Raw genomic sequence first — 27768 nt, 5'->3', positions numbered from 1 at the left:
GGGCTCCTTAGTCTTTCCCTCTGGGTTATGTCTGTCTCCGTGCAGGGTAACTACCCCCTTACCCCAGACACCCTTCCTTTCGCTGCTGCCTTCTTTCCCCTAATTCCCTCCCCTCAAAGAAAGAAAAATAACTTTCATCTCTCAGGTCCCACATTTGCCCTTAGTTCTTTCAGGCAGCCTTTCTGGGCCTGTGGTCCAGCTTTAAGCCTGCTGCATGCTTTTTGTGTTCAACGATAAGGAGAGCTTCCCATGTCATTGCGTTGAGTTCTGCCTTTTTGTTTTTTAAACTACTGCTTTGTAGATTGTATTTGGGATATACAATGGTTGTTTAAATCTCAGTTGGTGGACATTTAGGCTCTTGGTAGTTTTGCTTATTTTATCAACAGTACCTCTACAAGTTCCTTAGCACCAGTGAAATTTTTATTTGCTGATTTTGTTAATGAATGGCAAATGGAAGGTATATTTAAGTAGATAATGCCCAAGTGCCCTCCAGAAAGGCTTTTCTGGTGTCAGAGGTCCATTTAGATGACAGAAAAGTTTGTTGATGGCTGGGAGCACAGTTCCTTTCTCCTGGAGTCCGTCTCTCCTTACGGAAGTGTCAGGCTCACCTTTTTACCCAGACTTCCTACTTCCCGAGTTCTGGGCTGTTGAAAATGCAGTCTTCATTTCTGCAGAAACTTAGAGCCCTGTGATTTGAAAATGCAGTCTCCCCTTCAGAGTGTTGTTGTTAAAAGAAGAGTTCATTGTATGCTTCCTGGTTACAATGATTGTCTTCATCTGAGAATCACAAGGTACCGGACATATTCCCTCTTCAATCTATGCAGAATTGGGGGTACCATTTTTGCCACCTGTTGATGATTTTCTTCACTCTGCAAGCCTCAGCCTCTCCAGTCTCAGAGGCAAAAGCTGTTTTCTACCTCCCTCTAGAAAGTCCATGATGAGTGAACTGCACATCTCATAACAGGATTTGGGGTTGAATAAGGAACAGAATGTTAAATGACTGTGGTCTCAGCTACTTTTCTTTTACAAAAAAAGAGGAAATAAAAATTTCCCTGTGATTGCGGTAAGCTCCCTTGTTTTCCCTCCTGAAAAAAAATGTCATTCTTCATGGAGTGCTGAAATAAACCTTTGCAGAGCAGTTTGTTAAGATAACCTTTCTGGAGAGGGAGGGCAATGGGATATATAAAATTGGTATCTTACAGATACCTAAAGGAACAAGTGACTAGTTGATTTTTGTTGTTGTTTGTATGGTATTTATTTTAAGATGGGACTCTAATTTTTTTGGTTTTTAGAAGAAAGTTAATTGGAAGTTGGGTGATGGATTCATTTGCAGATTTTACACTTGAAAAGCTATTGATGTTCATCCTTATTTTCAGAATCATCAATTGCCCTAACTCCTTTGCAGCTAATGGCTAATACTGCATTTGCACAGAGAAGCCAAAGACTAGTTCCTCCAGGAGCTGGGAAGTCTGAAAACCACCCCCTTGTGTCCTGTCCTTTCATATTTGCTTGCCAGCTGGCAGCCTCTCCCACCACCTCTCCATCCCTGCCCACTCAGAGTTATGATTGAGGCTGGCCTCTTCGGCGTGCCATGTGCCAAACTTACGCCACTTCTGGGAAGAGAATTCACAAAAAGAATTGCCTGTTTCTCTGGGTTCTTGGGAGTAGGGGATGTTTTTGTTTATGCTGACGGGAACCACTCTTTGAACAGTGGAAGGAGAAATCAGAAATCAGACGGTTATCCTACTTACACACCTCTTTCCAGAGATCAAGATGGGATGGGGCAACACCGGAAAGAGATGGTCTTTGTGAGAGGTGGAAAGGGAATACTTCTGGGTGGTAACTGAGGGAAGAGCGGGTGAAATGAAGAGCGTTACATCCTGGTGACTCAGTTTTTTTTAAGTACTTCCTCTCTGGGTTCCTGTAATCACACCAGGAGTTTTGCAGGGTGTTAATGCTCGTTGCACCGCGCTTTGCATTTCCTGGGTTACAATCCCGGCTCCATCCTTCCCCGCTGACCTTGGGCAAGTTATTTCATACCTCTTGGCCTCCATTACCTCACAAGTGGGCATGGGTTACAATAGACTTTCCCCCATAGGTTTTTTGAGGGTGCTTTAATTAATGGAGGGGTTTCAACCTCAATGTTAATGACATTTGGGGCCAGATAATTGTTTTGTTGTGGGGAATGTCCTGTGCATTGTAGGGTATTGGGCAGCATCTGGCCTCTGCATCGGGTGCCAGGAGAACCACATGCCCCACGTGTGACAGCTGGAAATGTCTCCAAACACTGCCAGCATCCCTTTAGGGGCAGAATTGCCCCTAAATATAAGTATATATAAAAATACGTATAATACAAAACACATAATATAAAGCCCCTCACTCAGGTCCTGGCATATAGGAATGTTCTTCAGTGTTGGGTGTATATGAGGTACTTGATAAATGTTTGAACAAATGACTGAATGTTGGTGTCGCTGGTGTGATGCTGTTGAAAGACTACTAGCCCCTTCCTTAGAAATCATATTATGGAGGAAATTCGCTGCTGAGATTGTTGTGGTTTTACATTAACTATATTCTTTTGGGTGACTATTAAGAGAAGCGCTCCCTTCCTTATCCAGAGTTTCACTGATGTTGTACAGCCACACCTGAGAAGTCCCAGAGTAACTGTTATTGTATATCCTTGATTCCAAGATGCCACTTTTTCTTTTATTTGTTTTTTAAGATTTTATTTATTTATTTATTTATTTGAGAGAGAGCGTGCACTTGTACCAGTGTGCATGAGTGGAGAAGGGATAAGCAGAGGGAGAGGGAGAAGCAGGCTCCCTGCTGAGCAGGGAGTCTGACCTCAGGCATAATCCTAGGACCCTGGGATCATGACCAGAGCCTAAGGCAGATGCTTAACCAACTGAGCCACCCAGCTGCCTCACCTCTTTTTTGTTTTAATATTAAAACAAATATTTTAATAAGAGTGGACTATAAAGTTGAACGATACATTTTTTTATTCTTCCCCAAAGGCTGGTATTGACACACACTTGGTGGCAGTTTTGAAATGAAGAGATGTGGTATTTCTGTGAATGTCTCAGCTTTGTGACTGGATTGGAAGCTCTTTATGGACAAAGTCTGCTTTACCAGGCTGTTTTTTTCCCAGCACTCAGCACAATGCCACAAACATACAATCTCGAACATTTGAACAGCCTGCACTTTTCACTGTTCTGTGATGATGACCTTAAACTGCTTTTCATATGGTTTTGGACCTTCACACAACTCAGGACAAAAAGCAGTGTAGCCTCTCACATGATGTGGGTACCAACAGTGTTTTTTGCAATAGTCCTTGTTTTGCCATTTCAGCAGTGAGTGTGAGTGGTTATGTGACTGTTTTACTGCATTTTGATAAATAGTACAAGCCAGTTTTCTGACACTGCTGATAAAAGAAACTTAGGTCATGGGTCGTGGGTGGCTCGGTTAAGCCTCCGTTCATCTGAGGTCACTATCCCAGGATCCTAGGATTGAGCCCTTCATAGGGCTCCCTCTCAGCAGGGAGTCTGCTGCTCTCTCTCTCTCAAATAAATAAATCTTGAAAAGAAAAAAAAGAAACCTAGGTCTCAAACTTTTACAGGAGAGTTGCATCATATGTGCCTGTAACTTATGTAAATTATAGCTTAAGATGGTACAAAAGAGAAAAAACAGTGTGGCTAATTTCACTAGTCATTCCATGCATAGTGCCCTGAAATGAGCTTGAAAAGAGAGGTGTGAATCAACTAAGATGTTAGTTTTGCAAGGGCAGGATTTTGCTCACAGCTGTTACCTTCAGCATCCTGAGAGAGTGTTTTTAACATAGTAAGCACACAATTATGAATATTGATTGCTTTTCCTTTATTTGGAGATGGTTGTGGGAACTGAGTCCAAGTGCAAGCATCTCATTGTCCTGTGATTCTGGTGTTGAATTACATGGATATTTTTGTACAGTAAGGCCCCTGAATACAAGCCATCTATTTCATTTGGTGGGAACAGCCATCTGTTCTAACATCAGTGACACAACTGGCTGTGTGGGACCTCCTGGTTGGCCTCCACGTGGCATCTGAGACATTTTCAAGGGTGATTTCAACTGATGTTAGAAACTAACCAGCCAATTTCTCTCTTAAAATGGAACTCCACTGTTAAAATCAAGACAGATGAAAATCATCAGACATGCAGGAAACTATAACATCAGTTATATGTTAGGAGGGCTTAAGCCGGGCTCGGGGGACTGTTGTGTTTGCCTTGAAGTACTAGACATATATCCCTGGAGACTGTTTCAAAGGTGATCCCTAATTAGAAATTCTGTGATTTGCGGTGTCAGGTACAGGATCCCAGTGATCTCTTACTTGACTTTCACATGGGGTTTGGTGATTGCTTGTGGTAGGTTCTAGGTAAATTTGTGTTGATAGATTAATCTCAGATTAATGTAATGAAAGAGATGAAGGTCTTTCCTGCTATAGAGCTTGATTTGTCTTCATCCATGATTCCACTCAGCCCAGTTTTATGCCTTTGACTGCTTGGTCAGTTTTCAGTCTGTTCATTTTCTTCCTGATTGCTTATTCATGCTGGAGTGAAGAACGGAAACATGGTCTTCTAATAACTTTAATCTGATTTGCAAACATTCTACAACTCAAACCCATTTAAAAAAAGGCAACAAGCGCCACGATAAGAAATCTCAAAAAGAAGAGTGAAAATGTTCCCACTTTAGCCTAGTGTAATTATTTTTGCTGTTCGGTTGCACAGGCAGGCTGCCAGAAGATAGGGGTACAAATTAATTAACCAGCTGTTTGCAGAGATATGGACATGTCATTACTGATAAGCATAGACGTAAATAAGGCAGCGCGTTGGCTGTTTTTCTGAAACGAGGGAGGACCGAAATATGTTAACTAAAATAAAATAAAGGCTTACTGGAGTGAAAAAGCTTACTTTGTTAGTTTCCATTTATTAGTACATAAAGTTCTTTTTCTGTGTTGTCTTAAGTGCTTCGTGATGTGTTGAATGAGGGGAGAGAGTGCATATTGTCATGTTAGTCTTTTAAGAATATAGCTGAATGCTTTGTACTTCTTTCGAACATATTGAGATCCCACCTGCATCTACTGAAATCATTTTCAGTGTAATTTTTATATACCATTACTTTAAGGTAATTGGGATTTATTAGGGCAGTGGTGAGTTTTATTTATGTGTAAAGTAATGTATGTGAACAGTTTTGCCCACCCACGTGTCTTAAAGGAAACAGCTCTCCTAATGTCAGAAGCTGTGTCAATTCCACAAGGGTTGGATCTTTGTATTTCTTGTTTACTCTTGCCCAGAAGTGACATTAGTGGGACCCTTAGCGAATACTTTTGAAGGAGGGAATGAAGCTCTGTAACCAGTGACATGTCATTGTGCTGGTTAGAGACTAGGATCTGGAGTCAACTAGATTTCATCTTTAACTCCAGACCCATCTCTTGCCAGCTGTGCCACCTTGGGTGAGTTACTTAATCATTCCATGCCTGTTTCTTCATTTGTAAAAGCAGGCTAATAATAGTACCTCTACTGCAGGGTTGTTGCAAAGATTACATAACATAAAGCCATAAAGCGTGTAAAGAGCTGAGTACACTGTGTAGCCCAGTGAGTGCGCAATAAATGTGTGATGCAGTGACTATTGTTATCATACTGTATTTTAAACATTCGTCTGACGTTTTACTTTAGAAGCACTCAGACAAACAACTGAGGGGAAATGGGTGTTTAACTTGAGGCATCGCTCTGAATTGTGGCTACGCAGGGTGTTATCTGCCAACCACATCTATTTGCACACGGTTGTGGAAACTGTGCTTTGAGTACCTTGTTCAGGTGTGTTGACCAGTTTGCCCTGGAAGGACAAGGAATCTAGCTGCACAGTCTAAAGAAGTACGACTGAGATAAGAGAACACACGTAGCTTTCTTTTTTTTTTTTTTTAAGATTTTCTTTTTATTTATTTGACAGAGATCACAAGTAGGCAGAGAGAGAGAGGAGGAAGCAGGCTCCCCACTGAGCGGGGACCCCGACGCGGGGCTCGATCCCAGGACCCTGAGATCATGACCTGAGCCGAAGGCAGAGGCTTTAACCCACTGAGCCACCCAGGTGCCCCCACACGTAGCTTTCTGGTGAAGCTATTGCCCATTAGCTCCTAGAGTTTTTTGAAGCAGAAATGAGCTAACAGAACAAACTTGAGATACTTAAATATTTCCCAGTAGTAATAAACTACACCTAATCTGTTTACACAGAAAAAGCCTTTGTAACATTAGGAGAGGTTAGGAGTTGAAGTAATTAACCAGCAGTCAGCACTCCTCTTTCTTTCTCCCCTTAGTGTGCCTTATAAGTCTCTCCCCTCCCCATACCCACCTGGAGACAGCAGCTGTACAAGTGAGTTTCCTGCATGAACGGGAGGACTACCGGAAATGTTTATAGAGCTAAAAATGTACGATACTCATGAAAGTTGGTGTTACAACCAAAAGAACAATTGGCACTTTGATGACCTAGTCTGATCCAGCTGTCTCCCAGGTCAGACCAAGTGCCATCAATTAGGAAGCCTCTAATATTTGTGGAATGAGTGGAGGCGTGAACGAATCTGATTGATTTGAGCTGTTTTCACAGGCGTCAATGAGAACATTAAACTGACATGTGTACGAGTTCAACAGCATCTTTTCAGACACAAGGGAAGATTTATCTTTATTTTTTATTGTAATTTCACTTTAAATATAGCTGCCTTTGGGGAAAGCTTTAATTCACTTGAGTGTAAGCAGTGAGTAGTTTTAGGCATTTATGCCTGGTTCTCATCATTCTTGGAACCATATTTTTAATTCCTGGGTGACTTTGAATTATTGACACTTCGTATTTATGCCTTGCCTGTTTGTTTTGTTTTTTGGGGGGGGTTTGTTTGTTTGTTTGTTTCCCATATGGAGGAACCAATGTTTTAGAATTTATAGAACATTTCTCTAAAATTGGGGGAAGTCTTCAGGATGAAGGCTTCTTTGGCATCTTTTTCGAAGTCTCAGAGGTGCCTAGATTTCAGATGTCCCAAGTGTATGTTGCTCATTCGCAGACCTGGCATTCTTCCAGAATTCCTTTTCAGAGACTGGTACCACTGGTGCCACTCATCCATCCTGTTCTACAGGACAGGAGACGTGGCATCATTCTCTACATCACTCTTGTGTCCAGGCCATTACCAAGTCATGGTGACAATTCCTTCTAAATATCGCAGAATCTTCTCTGTGCCATCACCCTGCCATCCCCAAGTCCAGACTACTCCAGGTCTCTCAGCTGTACTATTGCAAACAGCTCCTGTCTGGTTTTCTCAGTTCTGCTTTGAACCATGAACCTCCCTTCTCCACACTGTAGTCTGAGCAGTGCTGAAAATAATAGTAAACAGTTCAATGATACTCTTGCAGTAAGCACTTCCAAATGGCAGAGTAAGGACCCCTGAAAATCTCTCCTCCATAAAAATGGTGAGAACACTGTCAAGAATTGTCGAAATTAACTTTGTCAGCATTCTGAAAATTAAGACTGGAGGGATCTGTTGACTTACACAAGAAAGAAAGCTGAGTCTCTGTAAATACAGCAGACTCTGGGGGAGTTTAATTCACTCTATTTCAAACCCCACCACCAACTCCATAGTAACTTTGAAAACCAACTGCCCTACAACTATGATAACTGTGAAAATCAGCAGCCTAGAAGCTACCAGAAGGGACAGAAGGGGTTTGGAACTCCCCCAAAGTCCTATTCCCAGGCATTTGTCACTCTTTAAACTGTGTAGTAGCTCCCTAAAAAGTTCCATTCCCAGAACTTGCCTTTACTTGAGCTGGCTCAGGGTTCACTATGTGCCCTGCTTATTTAAAAGAAAGAAAAGAAAGAAAATTAGTGGCATTCATTGACCATTGCAGTTGTCTGAGGTGGTGATACCAGTTGAGGCTCACTACAGTCTGACCAACAAATTATGTGGGAAACACTGGGGAAAAGATGTCATTTGGGGGACCTGAGAAAGCACTAATCTCTTACTTCTGGTTGACCTTGAGGCTCTAGGCAAGTAGGAAGTGAAGGCTGAAGAAAAGTTGTAAAATGCTTGCTCAGGATCATTGAAGGCATGCTCCAGCATACACATAGAGCCCTTTAGCAAGGGCTCGGAGACTCACTGGTTCAACAAATTTAAGGAAATTCCTGTCTAATAATTAGCTAACTACACACAGACTTTTGCCCTCACCACACATAACAGAGAATATAGACTTTACAACAACTAGACCAGGTAAATCGCTAAACAAACGACAAGGACAGGTGGATATGATTTCCAGAGTTGCCACATTATATTATTTGTCTAGTCTTCAACAAAAAATTACAAGAATTTCAGAGAAACAGCAAAATATGGCCCACATGCGGCAGTGTGGGGTGGGGTGGGGTGGGATACAAATTGGAGTCATGTCAAAGCAAAGCTTTTTTATATATTAAAATTAAGTTGGTTTTACTCAGACTCCATTGTTTGAAGTTGTTAGTTGTAATCCCCAAGCCAACCATTAATAATTTGGGACCAAAAGGTATACTAGGAAGGCACCCAGGTGGTTCCTTCAGTTAAGTGTGTGACTCTTGGTTTCAGCTCAGGTCATGGTCTCAGGGTTGTGAGATTGAGTCCTGCGTTAGTCTCCATGCTGAGTGTGGAGCCTACTTGAGATTCTCTCTCTCCCTCTACCCTCCCCACCCTGCACTTGTTGTCTCTCAAAAAAAAAAAAAAAAGTTGCAGTTTAACACAAAGGAGGTAATAATGGAGAAATGACAACAACAAAAGACACAATACATTTAGAAAAAAAAATTAGAATCACAGACGTAAATCTTATCTTTCTAGTAATTACGCTAAATGTAAACAGATTGCTAATCAACAGACAGAAATTGGCAGAAGATGATTTTTTAAAAAAATCCCTACAATATGCTAGCAACAGGAGACATACTTAAGGTTCGAAGTAAGAAATATGTTGTAAGTTATTGGAAAAAATATACCATGCAAACAGCAGTCAAAAGAGAACTAGAGCAGGGACGCCTGGCCGACTTACTGAGAAGAGCTTGCAGCTCTTGATCTTGAGTGTGTGAGTTTGAGCCCCACCTTGGGTGTAGAGATCACCGAGAGAGGAAGAGTGAACAAATGCACTAGAGTGGCTAAACAAGTATCAGATAAAATAGAGTTAAAAAAAATGTCATTAGATATAAAGGAGGGCATATAATCTGAATAAGTCAGTCCATCACAATAATAGAGCTACAAGTACCTAACAGCAGAATCTTAAAATACATGAAGGAAAAAAACCTGACACCAAAAGGAGAAATGGACAATTTAACAATAGTAGCTGGAGAGTTTAATAACTCACTCACAGCGATGGATACAACAGCTAGGCAGAAAATCAACAAGGATATAGAAGACTTGAAAAACATAAACCACCTAGATTAACCAAGAACAGGAGAATACACCTTCTTCTCAAATGTAAATGAAATATTTTCCAGGACCATCTGTAGGTAGCCTCAGGAAATGTAGAAAGACTGAAATCAGGTAAATACAAAGTATGGTTTCTAACCACAGAGAAGTAAAATTCGAAATTAACAACAGAAGGAAATTTGGGAAATTCACAATTAAACACTACACTCCTAAATAAGCAGTGGGTCACAGAAGAAATCACAAGAGAAATTTAGAAATACTTTGAAGTTAATGAAAATGAAATACAATGTATCAGAACTTTTGTACCACAGCTAAAGCAGTTCTTAAGGGAAAACTTAAAGCTGTAAACCGCTCTCTTAAAAAAGAAGATCTCAGGGCGCCTGGGTGGCTCAGTGGGTTAAGGCCTCTGCCTTCGGCTCAGGTCATGATCCCAGGATCCTGGAATCAAGCCCCGCATCGGGCTCTCTGCTCAGCAGGGAGCCTGCTTCCTCCTCTCTTTCTGCCTGCCTCTCTGCCTACTTGTGATCTCTCTCTCTCTCTCTCTCTGTCAAGTAAATAAATAAATAAAATCTTAAAAAAAAAAAAAAGATCTCAAATCATTCTTCTAACCTACCTTAAGAAACTAGAAAAAGGAGCAAACTGAGCATAAAGCAAGCAGAAGGAAGAAAATAAAGATTAGTGTGTAAATAGATGACCTAGAGAACAGAAAAAAAAAAAGATAAAATCAGTGACGCCAAAAGCTGATATTTTAACAAGATTGGAAGGCTTTGATTTTGATAAAATTGGCAGACCTTCAGCTAGATTTCACTCAGGAATTAGATGACCTCACAGAACAGAAAGGGGTTATAAAAGAATACCGTGAACAACTATGTTTCAACACATTGGATAACTTAGATGAAATGGACAAATTCCTAGAAAGACACTACCAAACTACCGACACTGACTCAAGAAGAATCAGAAGATCCAAATAGACTTAGTACAAGAATTTGAATTCATAACTTTAAAACTTGTCACAAAGAAAAGACTGGGGCCCAGATGGCTTGACTGGTGGATTTTACTAAATGTATAAAACATTAACAGCCATCCTGCACAAACTTTTCTAAAAAATAGGAAAAGAGGGAACACTTCTCAACTCTTTCTGAGACCAGTACCCTGATAACCGAAACCAAAGACTGAAACTACAGACTAATATACTCATTGTACAGTATATAGTATACCTTTATTATAATTTACAATGCACATATACTTAGTCTAAACTTGAATAATATACATTTGAGCAAGTATGCTCAAGATGCGATTGATAGATGGACAGATAAAAAAATCTGAATTATATTATGAATAATTTCTCCAATATTGTTAACATTATTCAGCTTTCAGTCCAAATTATATGATGCTCTATTTTCAGCACATCTCAAACATTTATGTAAACCATCTGAGAATCTTGTTAAAAAGCGACTCTGGTTTGGTTGGTCTGGGTCAGGGCCTGAAATTCTGTAATTCTAACCAGGTTCTTGGTGATATGGAGAGTATGGTCCATGGGTCATTCTTTTTTTTTTTTTTTTTTTTTTTAAGATTTTATTTATTTATTTGACAGAGAGAGATCACAAGTAGATGGAGAGGAAGGCAGAGAGAGAGAGGGAAGCAGGCTTCCTGCTGAGCAGAGAGCCTGACGCGGGACTCGATCCCAGGACCCTGAGATCATGACCTGAGCCGAAGGCAGCGGCTTAACCCACTGAGCCACCCAGGCGCCCCCCATGGGTCATTCTTAAGCTGCAGGGGGCTTTGGGGGTGAACATAGAGTTGTATGTACTTTCTTTTTCATTGTAATCATTAAGGTAGAGGATCTATAACCATTTTCTCTCTGACTTGATGAATCTCAACCAAACTTGACATTTATTAAAAGTCTGTGTCTTTCATTGTCTATTAAAAGTCAACCTTCTGGGACACGTTTTTGGTAAAATATTTAAAGACTTTATAAATATGAGCTAATTATGTTTTATAGTATCCCCTTAAGGTACTTAGGAAAGATACAGATCTCTAGTTTGCCACATTCATCACAGCCACATGGCTGTTGAATAATACTCAACTATACTGTAAAGCAAATAACATGCTTAACATGCTAGCTGAAGACTAGCTATTTAATTTCAGCTTTCACAAGTTCATGGCTAGTATGTAGAAAGACCATTGATCTTTGTTGTTTTTGTATATAGGCTAAATATTTGTGATCCCCTCCAAAATTTATATGTTGAAACCTAATCCCCAATGTAAGTGATTTTTGGAGGCTTGGCCTTTGGGAAGTAATTAGGTCATGAGAATTGGAGACCTCATGGGATTAATGCCTTCATATGAGAGGCTCCAGAGAGCTCCCTCCCCTTGTTCATATGGGGTACACACGGAAAAGAGGACTATTAGCCAGGAAGCAGTTTTTCACCAGACATGGAATGCGCTGGCACCTTAATCTTGGACATTACAGCCTCTGAGAAGTAAGTGTTTGTTGTTTATAAACCACCTAGTCTGTGGTGTTTTGTTCTGGCAGCCCAAACAGACTAAAGCAATTGTGTATCTTGTCATCTTGCTAAACTGGTAAATTCTAGGAGGTTTTCTGTAGGTTCCTGTGATTTTCTACATAGACCATCAGGTCATCTGCAAATAGAGACAACTTAATTTCTTCTTTTCCAATCTGTATGCCTTTTAATTCCCTTTCTTGCTTTATTTCTCTGACTAGAACTTGCAGTATTATGCTAAATAACAATGGCGAGGGGCACCTGGGTGGCTCAGTCGGTTAAGCATCTGCCTTCGGCTCAGGTCATGATCCTGGAGTCCCAGGATTGAGCACTGCACTGGGTTCCCTGCTCAGTGGGGAGTCTGCTTTTCCTTCTCTCCCTCCCCCTGCTCTCATGCTCTCTCTCCCTCAAATAAATAAATGAAAAATCTTAAAAAAATAAATAGTGGTGAGAGTGGATATCCTTGCTTTGTTTCTGAGCTTAGGAGGAAAACATATGATCTTTCTTCATTAAGTATGGTATTAGTTGTAGGTGTTTTTTGGTAAATGTTGTTTGTCGAGTTAAGGAAGTCTCTTCTATTCCTAGTTACGAATAGAGGTGGTTATATGTGAATGAGGTGAATATGAGGTGGTGGTGGTTTATCCTAAAAACTTCTGCATCATTTATGATGGTATGATTTTTCTTCCTTAGTCTGCTAATGTTCTGATTACATTGTTTGATTATGGATTATTTGAAATGTCCTTTTAGTTTCCATGTATTGGGAAATTTTAATGTTATCTTTCTCTTACTGATTTCTGATTTGATTCCATCATGGACAGAGAACATACGTGGTATGATTTCAGATCTTTTGAATTTGTTGAGGTTGGTTTTGTGGCCCAGGGTATGGTGTGTATAAAGCCAACCATTTAAAAACAGGTCAGTAGGCAGTGCTATTCCATAGTTAAAGCTGTACTTAGTTATAAGAGAGCCATGGATTTTCTGCATATAAGATACTGGCAGATAAAGTGTTGTTGTATTGACTGTCTTTTGAACAAAAGGAGGAATGGTATTGAGTCATGAAATAATAATGATGGTAAAATCAACAGTACTCTTTATTGAGTCCTTATATATACTCTCCTTACTGTATTTAGAATAGAGTTAAACATTTTAATGAGTTGTCTAATTTAACCCAACAGTCTATGGAGACAGATACCATTGTTTGGAGGTTAAGTACTTCTCTTGAGATTACAATACCAGCAAAGGGGTAGCCTCTGTTTTAGCCCACGTCTTACCCATGGGCTACAAGCTTAGCTGAATGGCAGTGTTGCAAATCAGATTCAGTAAGGATTTTGGCAGGCACCTCCAGATTTAGAACACATGGCATTTCAGGCTTGAGTTCTGATTTGAAAGGTCAGAATTTACTGACTGTATTTTGAGTAGCTTAAGGTACACATGAGACAGCTTGTCATGGGTACTGTCCAGTTGGTCACCCTTGTAGCCTGACGTACTTCCCTAATGCAGATTTCCTAGGATTTTGCTATTTGCCTCCTCTCTTCTGTCCCAGGCACTGTATCTCACTTCCAGTACAAGCAGTGACAACATTAGCACTTGTGACTTTTATCTGTGGAGGGTCACTGTAAGGCTGGCCACTCAGTCAGTGATTCAAAATATTAGGATCATTTTCTTTGATCTAACTCTTTGGGCTTCTGCTGTTTGGTTCATTACTTTTTGACTTAAAACATGTCATTTTTCTTTTTTTTAATCCAGTCCTTATTGATTACTTTTAAATAAGGCCCCAAACCACATATATCTTAGCAGGCTGTTGATTGGCCTTTGTGTGCCTAGTTGGTTCCATTGTTTAACATCTTACGGTCAAAGGAAGTCTGTTTTTTCCTTTAATTTGGGAGAGTGTGTGGAGGTTAGAAATAAAATTCTGTTTTGTCATTTCCCAGTTGAGATATTAAAGCTCATTTAATAGCAAATAAAAACTTTTTTTAGATTATTGATATTACTTTTGATTATCTAGAATTGAGAGCATTTGAAATAAATTTGGGGCTGACTGTAGTAAAAGCTTAGTATTGCAGACCAGCCTTCCAGGTGTGTCAGATTATTTAGAAGTGTTTCAGACACCAGCGGGGCTGAGTGTCCTAGTATCTAAGGAAACCCTTGAGGAGCAATGAGAGCAGACCATCCAGAGGTAGATTAAGCAGCCTGCTCTCTGATAGGTTGCCTTGGTTGACTTTGACTAAAGGCAGAAGAGCAGAGATATCCTGAGAGAGTTAGGGAGGGCACTGAATAATGGAGAGGCTTGTGTCCTGAGCTGGAGAAGAACATGTACTTTTGAAAGCCACCTTCACATCCCGGCTTCTCTATCTACTGACTCTGTGAGTTAAGGCAGGTAATCTTGTGCCTTTCTTGCTTTTTTTGTGAAGTGTGGGGATACTAACCTTGAAAGGCAGGTAGTATTGTGACGATCAAATGACTTAATACCTAACGCTGTACTTGGAACATAGGAAGCATTCAGTAACTATAAACTTACTACTTTTGCCTTATGTATTAATGCTTCTTAGGGTTTCTTGTTGTGATTTTTGTTCACTGATACCTATCCAGTACTCCGGTGGTGTCTAGGCATCACAGGGATTCAATACATGCATGAATAAATGAATGATGTATATAGAGAACTTGCCATGATGCTTGTAAGTACTTAATACATAATATCATAAGAGGTGCTGGCTATAGATGGCAGAGATTGGAAGCAGTGGCCAATGTAGCTCACTGACAGTAAAAGTAGGAATAATTGGAATCAAAATAGGTAAGGCAGACCTAGCACATGTCAGACACAGTTCTAAGATCTTTATGTATACTAACTTTATCCTTATAACTACCCATTAAGTTAGCTACTAGCATCATCTCTGATTTATGAATGAGAATACCAAAGCAGGGGAACTTGCCCAAGGTCACACTCCTAGTGAGTGATGATGGCATTGGGATTTAAACTTGGGAAGTCTGATGAAGAGGGCTTGCTCAAATTATTAATTAATTAATTAATTAATTAATTTTTGATTAATTAATCACCTGCTGTGTGCCAGGCACTATGCTGTGCAGGTATGATACCCACCCTCATGATGGAGCTTACCTCTTAGGCCAAAGAGCCAAAACACAAATAAGAAATAACTAATGAGTAAAGAGAAGAATTATCTGAAGAGATAGGGGGCTGCTTCAAACAGGGGTGTTCAGGGGAGGTCCTTCTGTTGGAATATAAGCTGAGACCTGGAGCCAGCCAGGCAAAGCCTTCCGGACAGAGGGAACAGAAGTAGCAAGGGCCCTGAGGTGGGACAGCAATTGGTTGGCATATTGGTTTAATTGTCAAGGAGATGAGAATTCTGGAGTGGAAATTATAGGGTGAATAATATGTCTTGAGGTTGCAGAGGTCACGCAAGGCCTTCTAGGTATTGGTTTTCATTCTGAATACATTGGAGAACTACTAAGGTGTTGAGAAGACTGGGTGATATTTTAATGGAAAAACATCACTGGTTGCTGTCGGGGTGGGGGTTGGAATTGGTGGAAGGGAGCATAGCTACTGTTTAGATCTAAGACCAGAGAGCAGTGATAGGGAAGATGATAAAAAAAAATGGCTCACATTTTAAAATACTTTGCACTGTTGAGGCATTTTATATTCGTTAGTCCCTTCAACTTACGAGGTGGTTATAATTACTTGACCCATTTATAGGTGAGGAAATTGAGCTCATAGGTGGCTGGGATCTGAATGCAGCCAATCTGGCTCCAGAGGCTGTGCCTTAAACCACGAAGCTCTGTTGTCTTTGCAAACAAAGTTCTTCCAGCAGTGTCTCCCATGGTCAGCTAACGTGAAGTTAGCTGCAGTGAGGAAGGAGCTGCGGACCCATCTTTGGCTTCCTCCCGTGGCCTCACACTGCACGCACAATCTCCTGAGGGCTTGACAGGGTCCTCCAGAGCTTGTCTTCAGCCAGGTTTCCCCTATTTTCATTGCACAGACATTTTGTGTCTTGGTCTGTTGCATCAGCCCTTAGGGATCACTGTCTTCGATCTGTTTCCCCCCTGCCATTACCTAAGTTGATCTATACTCACGCCAGAGTGACCTTTTCTACCATGTGGCTTCCTCACTTACCTTGCATTCTTTCCGGCTTGCAAAGGTATAGCTTAAACTCTGAAGCATGGGCTCTGACCCTCCACAGGGAGAGGGGTGCCAGCGAGCCTCCGCTGCTGCCCCGCTGCCTTTTGTCACTTAACAGGGAGGAGTGTGTAGCCAGCAGTAGGAGCATGAGACCACTGGAGAATTCAGCTCCCATTGTAAAATAGTCCCTATTTGTGTATATATCAATCTTCTGTGAGTTTAATTAGAGCTGGGGCCCTTGCAGCAGACATTGGTAGTATATATATATTTTTGTGTTTTTGTGTTTTTGCTCACATTTGTTGAGTGTTTACAACATGCTCAGCCCTGAGTGCTCCCCGTGGATAGTTCATTTAAACCTCAAAATAACACTCTGAAATATAGGTCCTGTTAACTGTATTTTACCAACGAGGAAACTGACGTTCAAAGAGGTTAAATAAGGGTGCCTGGGTGGCTCAGTGGGTTAAGCCTCTGTCTTTGGCTTGGGTCATGATCTCAGGGTCCTGGGATCGAGCCCCATATCAGGCTCTCTGCTCAGTGGGGAGCATGCCCCCCCCCCCCCCCGCTGCCTGCCTCTCTGTCTACTTGTGATCTCTGTCTTTCAAATAAATAAATAAATAAAATCTTCAAAGAGGTTAAATAATGTAAAACCGTGGTCACACAGCCAGTAAGAGGGAGAATAAGGACTTGAATCCAAGTAGTGACGCCACAACTGCCATTAGCTACTGCACTGACATACTAGCGAAAGAGAAATTGCTGATGTGCATGTTTGAGAATCGGACCCTGAAATGCATATTTTTTCCAGAAATGGCTTCCAGGAATGGGAAACCTTCTCACCCTTGAATGTGTGTATCACTAAATGGTATGCCCAATTCTAGTGGATGACTCTGTCATTCAATGACATAAAGGCCTAATTATAACCTTGACTTATGATGGCCCCACAGGGACTTTAATATTTCACTTATTATTCATCAGCTAATATATGACACACATTATTTGCTGCTTCTTATTGGTCAAGTTAGGCATTATCAGGCACTGTCACTACAGCAGGAACCCAGACAAATACAGAACTTTTTCAAGGTTCACACGGCTAGATGGACTGTTAAAAATTGGACATGGTGCATTGTGGCAAGGCTAATAACTAAGGCATTGCTCTGGGAACATGTAACAGGGTCTGCCTAGCCAAGTCTCCAGGACCATGACCTCAAGGCTGAGAAGGAATGGAGTAAAGCAGCAAGCCAGGTGATGATGTGGAGAAGGTGGTGGTTCCAGGCAGATGGAGCAGCAGGTACCTTGGTACTGTGGCAGGAGAGAGCATGATGTGCTCCAGAATCAAAGGCCGGAAGGGCCAGCTGCAAAGAGCCCGTGGAGAGAGAGGCAGGTCGAAGATGTTCAAGGCCTCGTGGGCCAGTTTTTATCCTAAGAGCAACCGGAAGCTACGGAAGAGTTCTCAGTGCTGGTTATCATAAGCACACAGCGAGAGCTCATCTTCAGGATCCATGCTGGGGAAGGCAAGGAGTTGTCTGTCAGGCAGGACTACAGAGGTGTCTGCATGTAACTTACATTCGTAAGTCATAAATCAGTGAGCGAAGGGCTGCAGAGGGATAATGAATGGTGTGAGTAAGAGCACAGCAGAGAGGGCACTGGAACTGGTTCTTACTAAATGTGGGAGTTCCAGGAGGAAGAGGGGAACTCTTTGCATGCAACAGGAACTGTTCTGGCCAAAAGATAGGATTGTGGGAAGACAAGGCAGGCTCTGAAGGCCAGGCAGCCGTGAGACTGGAGCAGGTTGCCTCAGGCCAGAGCGATGGGAGAAGCCAGAGTACTGGGGCCTTGGTTGAAGAGGGGTTAGTCAGAGGTCCCAGCCCTATTTTGGAGCCAGCAGAGGTCTTCAAGGAGAGGAACAGCTTTGATGCTTTATAGGTCTATAGCTTTGGCAGTTGGGTAGAGGAGCCAGAAAAGGGAAGAAACTCTGGTTCTGTGATGTGTGTGGTGGCCACCACCATGGGTATCGGCAGTGGGAGTGACATGGAGGAGGCAGATTTAGGCAGTGTTTCTGGGAGAACATTGGAAATAGCCAGGGCACAGAAGCCCCGCACATCTGGGTTCAAATTTCAACTCTGCTACTTACTAGCTTATAAGGTCTTAATGTTTGTGTACCTTAGTTTTCTGAGCAGTAGTGTGGGTGTGTGACTCCTCTCTCACAGGCTGGGAAGGGGTCTGTTGCTTGAGTGCTATCTAAGGTCTCCTAGAGCTTTGCATGTATTAACTGTTTTTTGTTTTGTTTTGTTTTTAGGATTTTATTTATTTATTAGAGAGTGCAAGTGCATGAGCAGGGGGAGGGGCAGAGGGAGAGGAAGAAGCAAAGTCCCTGCTGAGCAGGGAGCCTGATACAGGACTTGATTCCAGGACCCTGGGATCATGAACTGAGCTGAAGGCAGACACTTAACTGACTGAGCCACCCAGGTGCCCCATATTAACTCTCTTAATCTTTCAGTCTTGTGAAGTGCCCAGTAAATTAGATACTGTTTATCATTACCGTTTGACACATGAAGAAACTGAAGTTCGAAGAGCTTATAGACTTGCCTAAGGACACACTGGATTCAGAGTGATGGGAGTGATCCTCTCTGTTAGCCACTCTGCTAATAATATTTGTGATGGAGAGTAACTAATTGGGGGGCGGAAGAGGCGGAGCCCTTTGACAGGAAGACAGCTGAACCAGACCTGACAGTGTGTGAATGTACTAGGCATCTGATGAAGAGAAAGGGCAGAGCCTAGCTGAAAGTAGCTTTCTGGGTCTAGGAGAGAGTGGAGGACATGTGCCCGGAGCAGAGTGAGCCAAGGAGAGAGGAGCAGGGAGGGAATCAGGGTACAGAGCGAGAGGGAGGTGGATGAATATCTGGCAGGGCCCTGGGGGCTGTGGTAAGGGCTGAGATTTTATTCCTAGAGGAGTGGGAAGCCACTGGAGAAATGTTAATAGTAGTGATGTGATCTGCTGGAGAATTTCAGAGTCACTCTGGCAGCCATGCAGAGGAGACTGTAGACCAGCTGATAGATGGACTTCTTCCAGAGCCAGTCAGAAAGGTACTGATGGAAGGCTCTACAGCAGTGGCGTAGATAATAGAAGTGGACGCAGATTTTAGAGTAGAGCCGAGCAGACATGCTGGTGGCCTGAAAATCATGAGGGGAGGGGGAGTCAGAGGTGACACCTGGGTTTTTAGTTTAAGCAGTCAAGGAGAATGGATAGTCATTTACCCACGAGAGGGAAAGTTTTGTGGGGCAGGAACAGGGCAGGGTGGAAAGTGGAGTTCTATTGGACATGCTTCTTCCTTTTGAGATGTATACAAGACGTCCAGATGGCAGTGTCTAGTAGGCAGTTGGATATATGAGTCTAGACAGAGCTCAGGAGCCATCTGGGCTAGAGACGGAAATGTGGGAGTCTTTGGCATGTGGGGATTGGGGAGCATGGAAGAAGGGAGACACCCAGGGTACTGCAAAGGTAGAATGCTTTGTTTACAAAACACATGTTCTATTGTTGGACTCAGTTCTCAGAATGGGGATAGTAGCACCAAAGTAACTGAATACATTCCCTCCTGCTTAGGGTCTGGTTTCGGCAAAGAGCCTTCATTCTATGTTTGCCTGTGGAGGTTCTGCACACATGCTCATGTGTCCATGTGCTTAAACCCAGCCCTTCCCAGTGTGTTGGCCTGGGGTCTCCAAAGTACATGATGGCCTAGATGTGGGTGCTGGGCTACTTGCTAACTGGAAGATTGGAGTGACCTGAATCCTGAAAAAGATTTAGGGCTTACACACAATAAAATCCATTCTTTCAAACTGCTTCAGAATCCCTGGAGTCAGGTACAATTTAAAAACTTCTCATTATTTTGAAGTATATAATAGTCTAAGTTGTATGTTTACAGTATATTTTATGAACTTTAAAGAAATTCAATAATAACTAATTTTTATCAATTCTATTTTTTTTTTTTTCCCGGAGTAATTCAGTCTTTTACCTCCTTGCATTTGGGCAAGTTTTTTATGTTAATTTGTAGATAGGCTGATTATAAACTTAAGCTTTAAAAATATTTCAGAAACATACATACTGTCTCTCACAAAAATTTCATTTTCTCTGTTGCCACAACATTCCACATTCTGTTCCTGTTGCTAAGGCCTCTGGAATGTCCCAGTACAGAAAAAGGATATAGAACTCTTTTTTTTTTCTCCTGAAGACATTTTATTGAAATTATTTTGTATCTTCTAGCTTACTTCCAAATATGAATCTCTGAAAGTAAAGAATTTAGAAAGCTAAAATTAAAGTCGCTTTAGATTTTCATAACTGGAACCTGATTTCTGAGGGTAGCATGAATTGGATTTAAGTGCACTATGTTTCCTTCCACGGGGATTGTGTGTGTGTATCGTGCACGTGTGTGAACACAACACACACACGCGCACGCACTCACGCACCCAGGCAGGCTTTTTAGGGAGCGTGATACGCTGGTGAGATATTAAGAACTGAGCTCATGGAGCACACCTGATTTTGAGTCCTGGTTATGCTTTCTTGGTGGGTGATAGTGGACGAGTTTATGTCTCTATCAGTAAAATGAGGATTTTATTATAGGATAGACCATATATAAAGTCTTTAGCACAGGGCCTGGTACATAGCTGTCTCTCAGTAAAGGCCGACTGTTCATCCTCATTAATGTCATCATTGATTGCACACGGTCTTAAGTTATTGAGGAAATTGGAAGTTTTTCCAGAAGTATAGATTCCTGGTCCCTTACAGAATGAACCTTACCTTCTTATTTTTACTAGTGTTTCTGAATCTTGAAAAAGGAAGAAAGGAATCACAGCAAAAAAGAACAGTTTTCTATAGAAAGGTTATTGTGGCTTAGTTGAATTGCTGTTACTTGAAAGGATCAGTACAGTTCTTAATTTTTTAAAGTTGTTTTATTTATAAAGGGGTGGGAGGGGGCTCGTTCCCCAAAGTATTTGGTTTCTGGGAAAGTGATATATTTTAAACAGCGTTGCTTAACATTGAGTGCTGTGGGAAACCACACAAAACCAGCACATTGCAGTCGCCTAAATCTAAAGTGAGACCACTTAATTTAATGCTGTTTTAACTACCATTTAATTAATAAAACGAATTGAGTCAATTTCATTAATTAAACTGTTGATTTGATATTTATAGACATTTCATACTTCACAGCTGTAAATAATGAATGCTGTGTTCTGTAATTCAGATTTTCTTTCTTAATTGGTCTTGTATTGGAGGCATTTAGCACAGGGTATATGGAACTTAAAGGGAACTACTTATATTTTATTTTTAAAATGAACTGTCATGTCAAGAAATTGTAGCCCTGGAAAATGGCTTATTACGTGTTGATCATTGCAGGGATATAACCTTTCCTTTTCTCCCACATGTACTATTTTTATCTCAATGTGGGCATGCTTTCAAGGAAAATAGCACCTTGTTTGGTTCTTATTTTTCATTAAATTATTAAGCTTAGTCACAGAAGTCTGTAGTCTACTAGGAGCTTCTTGCATTATCTAATCAGTTTATCAGAGGTGTTCAGCTCTGACATTCCAACTTAATGGAGGTGGAAACTGGAAGGAATTTCTAGAAATCACGTTCCTCTGATCTTCAAGGGACCAGATCCAAGCCATTGTTGTGAGTCAGAATGGAATCCCGGCTACTGACGTAGACAAAGTACTTCATCTCTCTGTGAATCAGTTTCCTCCTTTTTAGAGGGGTTGTAATGGTGTCGACCTAGGTAGTTGTGAGAAAAGAATGAGATCACAGCACCTAGAAACTGCTCAGTGCTGCCATTGTGTCCCAGAAGCTTGTTGGTCCCTGGTATATTTTAGATTTATAGCCTGCAGTCTGTGCAGTTCAGTGTAATAGAAACTGTTTAAGAAAATCTGAGCTATATCCATGTGTAGATATTAGATCAGTCATTTGATGCTTTGAGACTGTGATCACTTTACATCTCCTCAGGGCATTTTCTTTTTCCTGTAAAACTACCATGATCACCCAAGCTGGAGAAAACGTGAAATCAGATCTTACAGGAAAGAAAACAGATGCCAATTAGTTTTGGATCTTTTTTCTCCTTTAAACTTGGTATTTGGTCTACTAAACTATTCGTCTAATTGAAATGTGCTAATTATCCATTCATCGCAGATATTCTAGATAGTGTGCAATACTTAAAATCAGCAATTGTCTTTTCTTTTTTTTTCTTTTAAATCTCTGTGCCAATGTGAGGCTTGAATTCACGACCCAGAGACCAAGGGTCCCATGCTCTACTGACTCAGGCAGCCAGGCACCCCTAAATTCACCAATTTTGAAATATTTAAGAGATTAGATTCTGAATCTGAAATGTTAGCATTGTTCCCTACCTAGATTATTGTTAAGTAATTATTCATGGTTAGGACTTTTTAGTTAACCACATATTACGACATATGAAGTCACACTCAGTTTCTGTGTGCATGCAGATAGTTTAGTTTTACATTTGTGTTTTAATTAACTTCTTAACCATAAAGAGTCCAACTTGTATCTTGCCCTGTTCTAGTAACTAAACTGAGATTAATGTGTGAAATACTGTGTTTGTACCAAAGTTCCTTGAGTTCAGGGACATCAGTATGTGAGCAAAAGGACTAGAGGTTCTTGTGATCGAAAAAAGAGTATAAAAATAAATTTTTTGGTATTACATGCTGACCAGACCAGCAGTTTTACTCTTCAGTGAAACCTCTGCTTCCTTTCTTAACTGTTCCATAGAACTCAGAAACCAGATGGCTGGAATAGAATGCATAGTTAAACAAAACCATTAGATGATACAGCTTTATGAATTGCTAAGCATTTTATGTGGTACAGATTCTTACCCATAACCCTTGGTGGAGTTCATCTAAAGTTGCTTTATTGTGTGAGTGTATTCATTGTTTGCATTTTAATAGATTGTCTCTTTCACCTCATACTGATGATTTTTGGTATGTTTTATTTTAACTTTCTGAACAGTGTTTCTGTAAGCCTGATTTGATTTCTCTCTTAATAGTTATGATGGCACATCAGTTACTTTTAAATGTCACTGGAGTAGTATTTGAACTGGTGTACTTCATCTTAAGGCAACAGCTTTAGAAAGTATTGCTAGCTAAATGGTTTCATATTAATCAGAACCAGATGAGTGATACTCTCTTTCTTTGTTGCAGACATGCCAATATTTGGTCTGTGTCCAGCCCACGATGATTTCTACTTGGTGGTGTGTAACGACTGTAATCAGGTTGTCAAACCGCAGGCATTTCAATCACATTATGGTAAGTGCTTAACCATTTAAAAATCATTATTAGAGGGTAAAAGGTAAAGCAGGATTAAACTGAAGGCCAGTTACAGCATGGATAGGCTATAATATTCCTCCCTCTGTCAGGAGCTAGGCTTTCTAATTCATCGAATGGGTTAATACCTATCAGATGTTGGGTGTTTTCTGAATTTTATTAAAAGTGACGTGTATTTTCTAATTTATTGAAATTACACAAGGAAAAATATATTTTATAAGATCTCTTTTGAAATATTGAGTCAGCATAGTGAAAGGTTTATTTCCTTCTAGACCTCATGGTTGGGAATTTAGTGGTTGGTAAAATTATATACACACAGTGTGGATACATGTCTTCTTAAAGGAAATGTGATTTTGAAACTTCCAAGTTCAGAAGTTCTAAATCCAGCTTGACATCATGTTCAGTTTGTGAATATGATGAAACTATCACATCTTTTCCATTAAAACGCACGTGTATTTAGAAATGAAGCAATGTGTCTTTAGAGATTTCATGAACCCCTGAGCCATCCCTGGGCTTCTAGGCTCCTAGCCTGCTGTCTGGGTGTTTGATCATGGAAGAATCCAAATAAGATGGTTTTGCTTTGTCATAATGGCACCTAAAGACTAGTTTTATACCCACTTGGGTTCAGTAATAGCTCAGAAGTATTTGAGAGCAACACCTTATTTCAGGCATGGGGATGTGTATAGTATGATCCTTATTTACCTCTTTGGAGTTTACAACCTAGCTTAAGAGACGGGCAGAACTAACTAGACGTACTTTTTAAACAACTGTGAGTTGTTTCCTCATTGTCCTCGTTACTACAGATGCAAGCTTGAGACAGAATAACAACGGAATCCTTCTATAGATAGAGTGTTTAAGCAAAGCTTCTGAGGAGGTGACCCTGGTGACCTGAGCTGTGAGTGATGGAATGGAGCCTCCTGTGTGGCAATCTGGAATAAGTGCATTCCTACACGGAGGGAAGAGCTGGTGTCCAGTTGACTGCCATAGGTTGAGGGTAGTTAGTGGAGGGAAGTAGAGACTAGAGAGGTCTGCCCTTGTGGGCAGGGACCGGACCCTGATCATGCACAGCCTTGAAGGGCAGAGTAAGAAGCAGCTTGGAGGCATTGTAGGGCTTATTCTATAAGAAAGTAAGTAACACAGGTCCACCTCACTGGTGAATTTGCGGAGAATAAATTGCAGGAGAAGGGTAGAAGCTGGGAATAGTTCAAGGTGCAAGACATGGTAACAGACTAAGGCTAATGTGGGGCCCTAGAGTTGAGGAGACAGCATAGCTTTGAGATTCATTTTAAGGCTAAAACTTAAAAAGGCTTGTTGGGACAACAGTTGTTTTAAGAGGCATGCCATCATATCAACATCCCACCATGTTTTCCCATAGGAATCGATATTTTTATGTAACCAGAAAAAGGCTTTCTGAGTGTCTGATTCTGAGTGAAGCCCTGGGTAGGCTCTAAAGTGAGAACAAAGCTGAATAAGATACTGTCTTCCTGATAAACAGTCATAGAGGTTAGTATTGGAAAAGGCAGTTAATCAATTGCCAAGTATTTTGGAGTTCAGGATTTTGAAGCCAAACTAGACTGGATTTAAATTTAAACTGGCAAGAACCATAAGTTGTTCATTTGCCCTGAGCAAGTTTTCCAACCTCAGCTTCCTATGTTACAATGTCAGAATGGTAATAGCAACTTCATAGGTTCTCAGTGACCACAAATGAAACAACATGGTAAAGTTCTCATACAATGCCTGACACATAATAGGGATGAGGGAGAGAGAAAAGTACAACTGTGGGTACAGGCAGGTTTGTGTTTAACGTCAAAAAACAGTCAAGGACCTTAAGAACAAGGAGGAACACAAATTGCTTTTCGATGAAAAGGCTTCTTGGAGAAAATTGCCTTCAGGTTAGGCGATTCTGAAGAGTAGAATGGATTTGTTGTCCCATACGCAAATGTTTTCCTTTAGTTTTTAGGTGTGTAATGCGTGTCCATTGTGGAAGATGCAGAAAAGACTTTTAATTTATTAATTATTTTTATTAATATATAATGTATTATTTGCCCCAAGGATACAGGTCTGTGGATCATCAGGCTTACACACTTCACAGCACTTACCATAGCACATACCCTCCCCAGTGTCCATAACCCAGCCACCCTCTCCCTACCCCCCACTCCCAAGCAATCCTCAGTTTTGTGAGTTTAAGAGTCTCTTATGGTTTGTCTCCCTCCCGATCCCATCTTGTTTCATTTTTTCCTTCCCTACCCCCCAAAACCCTGACTCTGCCTTCCAAATTCCTCACATCAGGGAGATCATATGATAATTGTCTTTCTCTGACTTATTTCGCTCAGCATAATACCCTCTAGTTCCATCCACGTCACTGCAAATGGCCTCATGAAAGAAATTGAGGACAGGAATTCAGTTAAGTGTCAGGATATAAAATCAATGCAAATGGCAAGATCTCATTTCTTTTGATCGCTGCATGGTATTCCATTGTGTGTGTGTGGGGTGTGTCTGTGTGTGTGTGTGTACATACATACACACACACACACCCCACACATCTTTTTTATCCATTCATCTGTTGATGGACATTTAGGTTCTTTCCATAGTTTGGCTATTGTGGACATTGCTACTATAAATATTCGGGTGCACGTGCCCCTTCGAATCACTACATTTGTATCTTTAGGGTAAATACCCAGTAGTGAGATTTCTGGGTTGTAGGGTAGCTCTGTTTTCAACTTTTGAGGAACCTCCATGCAGTTTTCCAGAGTGGCTGCACCAGCTTGCATTCCCACGAACAGTGTAGGAGGGTTCCCCTTTCTGTGCATCCTCTCCAACGTCTGTCGTTTCCTGACTGGTTAATTTTAGCCATCTGACTGGTGTGAGGTGGTATCTTATTGTGGTTTGATTTGTATTTCCCTGATGCCGAGTGATGTTGAGCATTTTTTAATGTGTCTCTTGGCCATCTGGATGTCCAGAAAAGACTTTTTAAAAATCACTTCTAATCCCCTAAAACAGGAAGTGTTTTGATGGGGATAGATAGGGCTACCGTATATAACTTCACAGTTGGTGTGCTGAACAGCCACGTTTAGTGGTCTTAGGTTGACAGTAGCAATGATGTGAGCAAGCACAGCGGCAGGGAATCCCACGCTATCTGGGATGGACTGAATGGAGTCCTCATTGGCCGGGACTGATGTTCCCACACGTGAATGAGCGATGTGCAGAGGCAGGCTGGGACTAGCTGTCACAGCCTCAGTGCCCATTAGACCCCCTGGCCTTGATGTGTCATTGGGGAAGTGCTTCAGGTTTCTTAGCCCCAGAGTGATGACTTAGTAGTCCTCCAGAGAGGATTGGTGGGTGACAGAGTAGATCAAAAGGGAGCGAAAGGCAATTGGCAGTGTGAATCCCGAAGCTGCAGCTTGGGGCAAGGCTCACTGACTTGCTCACGGACTCATAGGACTTCATAGGCACAAAGGGCCCTTTTGGTCCCCTCTTTGAGAAGCACTTCAACACAGTTGTTCCAGCACCTTATGGAGATGATTTTCTTTCTCTCGTTCTCTCTGTATTGAATGTCTGTATTGGGGCCAGCGGTGAGGGAGTTCCATAAAATCACATTTTTACTCCTTTTCTGTACCAGTACCTAGTCCACCCAGTATTTTCTAATAAGATACTTGTAGAAGGAGAAAGGAATGGTGGTCACTTCAGACATGTAAATGAGAAGATGTGAATGCAAGATTCACATACTCACATACCTTCTGTGGCTACTCAAGGGCTTGGATGGGACTGATAAAGCCGTTGGGTGTGTGTGTGGTTGCATGGGGGAGCTTGGTCCCTCTGGTTGCAAGGGAAATATTGAAGCTGTAATAGAGAAGAGTCCCTGGCAGGAAGGTGGGGCCCAAGTGTTCTGAGAGAGGTTTTCGGCTGGGAGATGTTGAAGGACTTCCCTCTGTGAGGCAGCACCAAGGAGAAGACTGATGGCAAACAAACAGGAGGTTAGGACATTTGAAGATGTGGGGGGTTGGGTGCAACTGCATGAAGTGGAGGGGGGCACCATGTGATGACCCTGGAGAGATTTGGGACCGACACACCACTCATCTGGAGGGAAGGAGGGGTGGGCAGGGTCTCCGGTACCAAGAAGTGTTCCCAGTGCTGCCGGTGTCTCTTCTATCCTTGGGCATAGGGGTTATAATAGGAAAAGTTTTTTGGGGGGAACCCATGTGTTTTTTTGTTGTAATTCCCAAAGGCCCATTCTTACATGTTAACACCAAAAACAGTTTTCAAATTCAAAATCCTTCCCAGTGGCCGTTATAGTCTGTTTATTAGGTATTAGGAAGAATCCGTACCTGCCGATGGAGGGATTCTCTTTTTTTATCCTTGCACGAAATTG

General features: G+C 41.4%; 1 protein-coding gene across 1 annotated transcript in view; it reads left to right on the top strand.

Moving 5' to 3' along the window:
* Window positions 1-27768, top strand: part of ATXN7 (ataxin 7) — a 137850-nt gene that overhangs the window by 64466 nt on the left and 45616 nt on the right. The window contains 1 exon segment of the mRNA XM_047747427.1: window positions 23277-23381. Coding sequence (XP_047603383.1) covers window positions 23277-23381 — 105 coding nt within the window.

Source organism: Lutra lutra, chromosome 1 (genome assembly GCF_902655055.1).
Source record: "Lutra lutra chromosome 1, mLutLut1.2, whole genome shotgun sequence".
Classification (NCBI taxonomy): Eukaryota; Metazoa; Chordata; class Mammalia; order Carnivora; family Mustelidae; genus Lutra; species Lutra lutra.
Note: the sequence above shows the minus strand (reverse complement) of the source record. Positions and strands in the feature narration are given on the sequence as shown.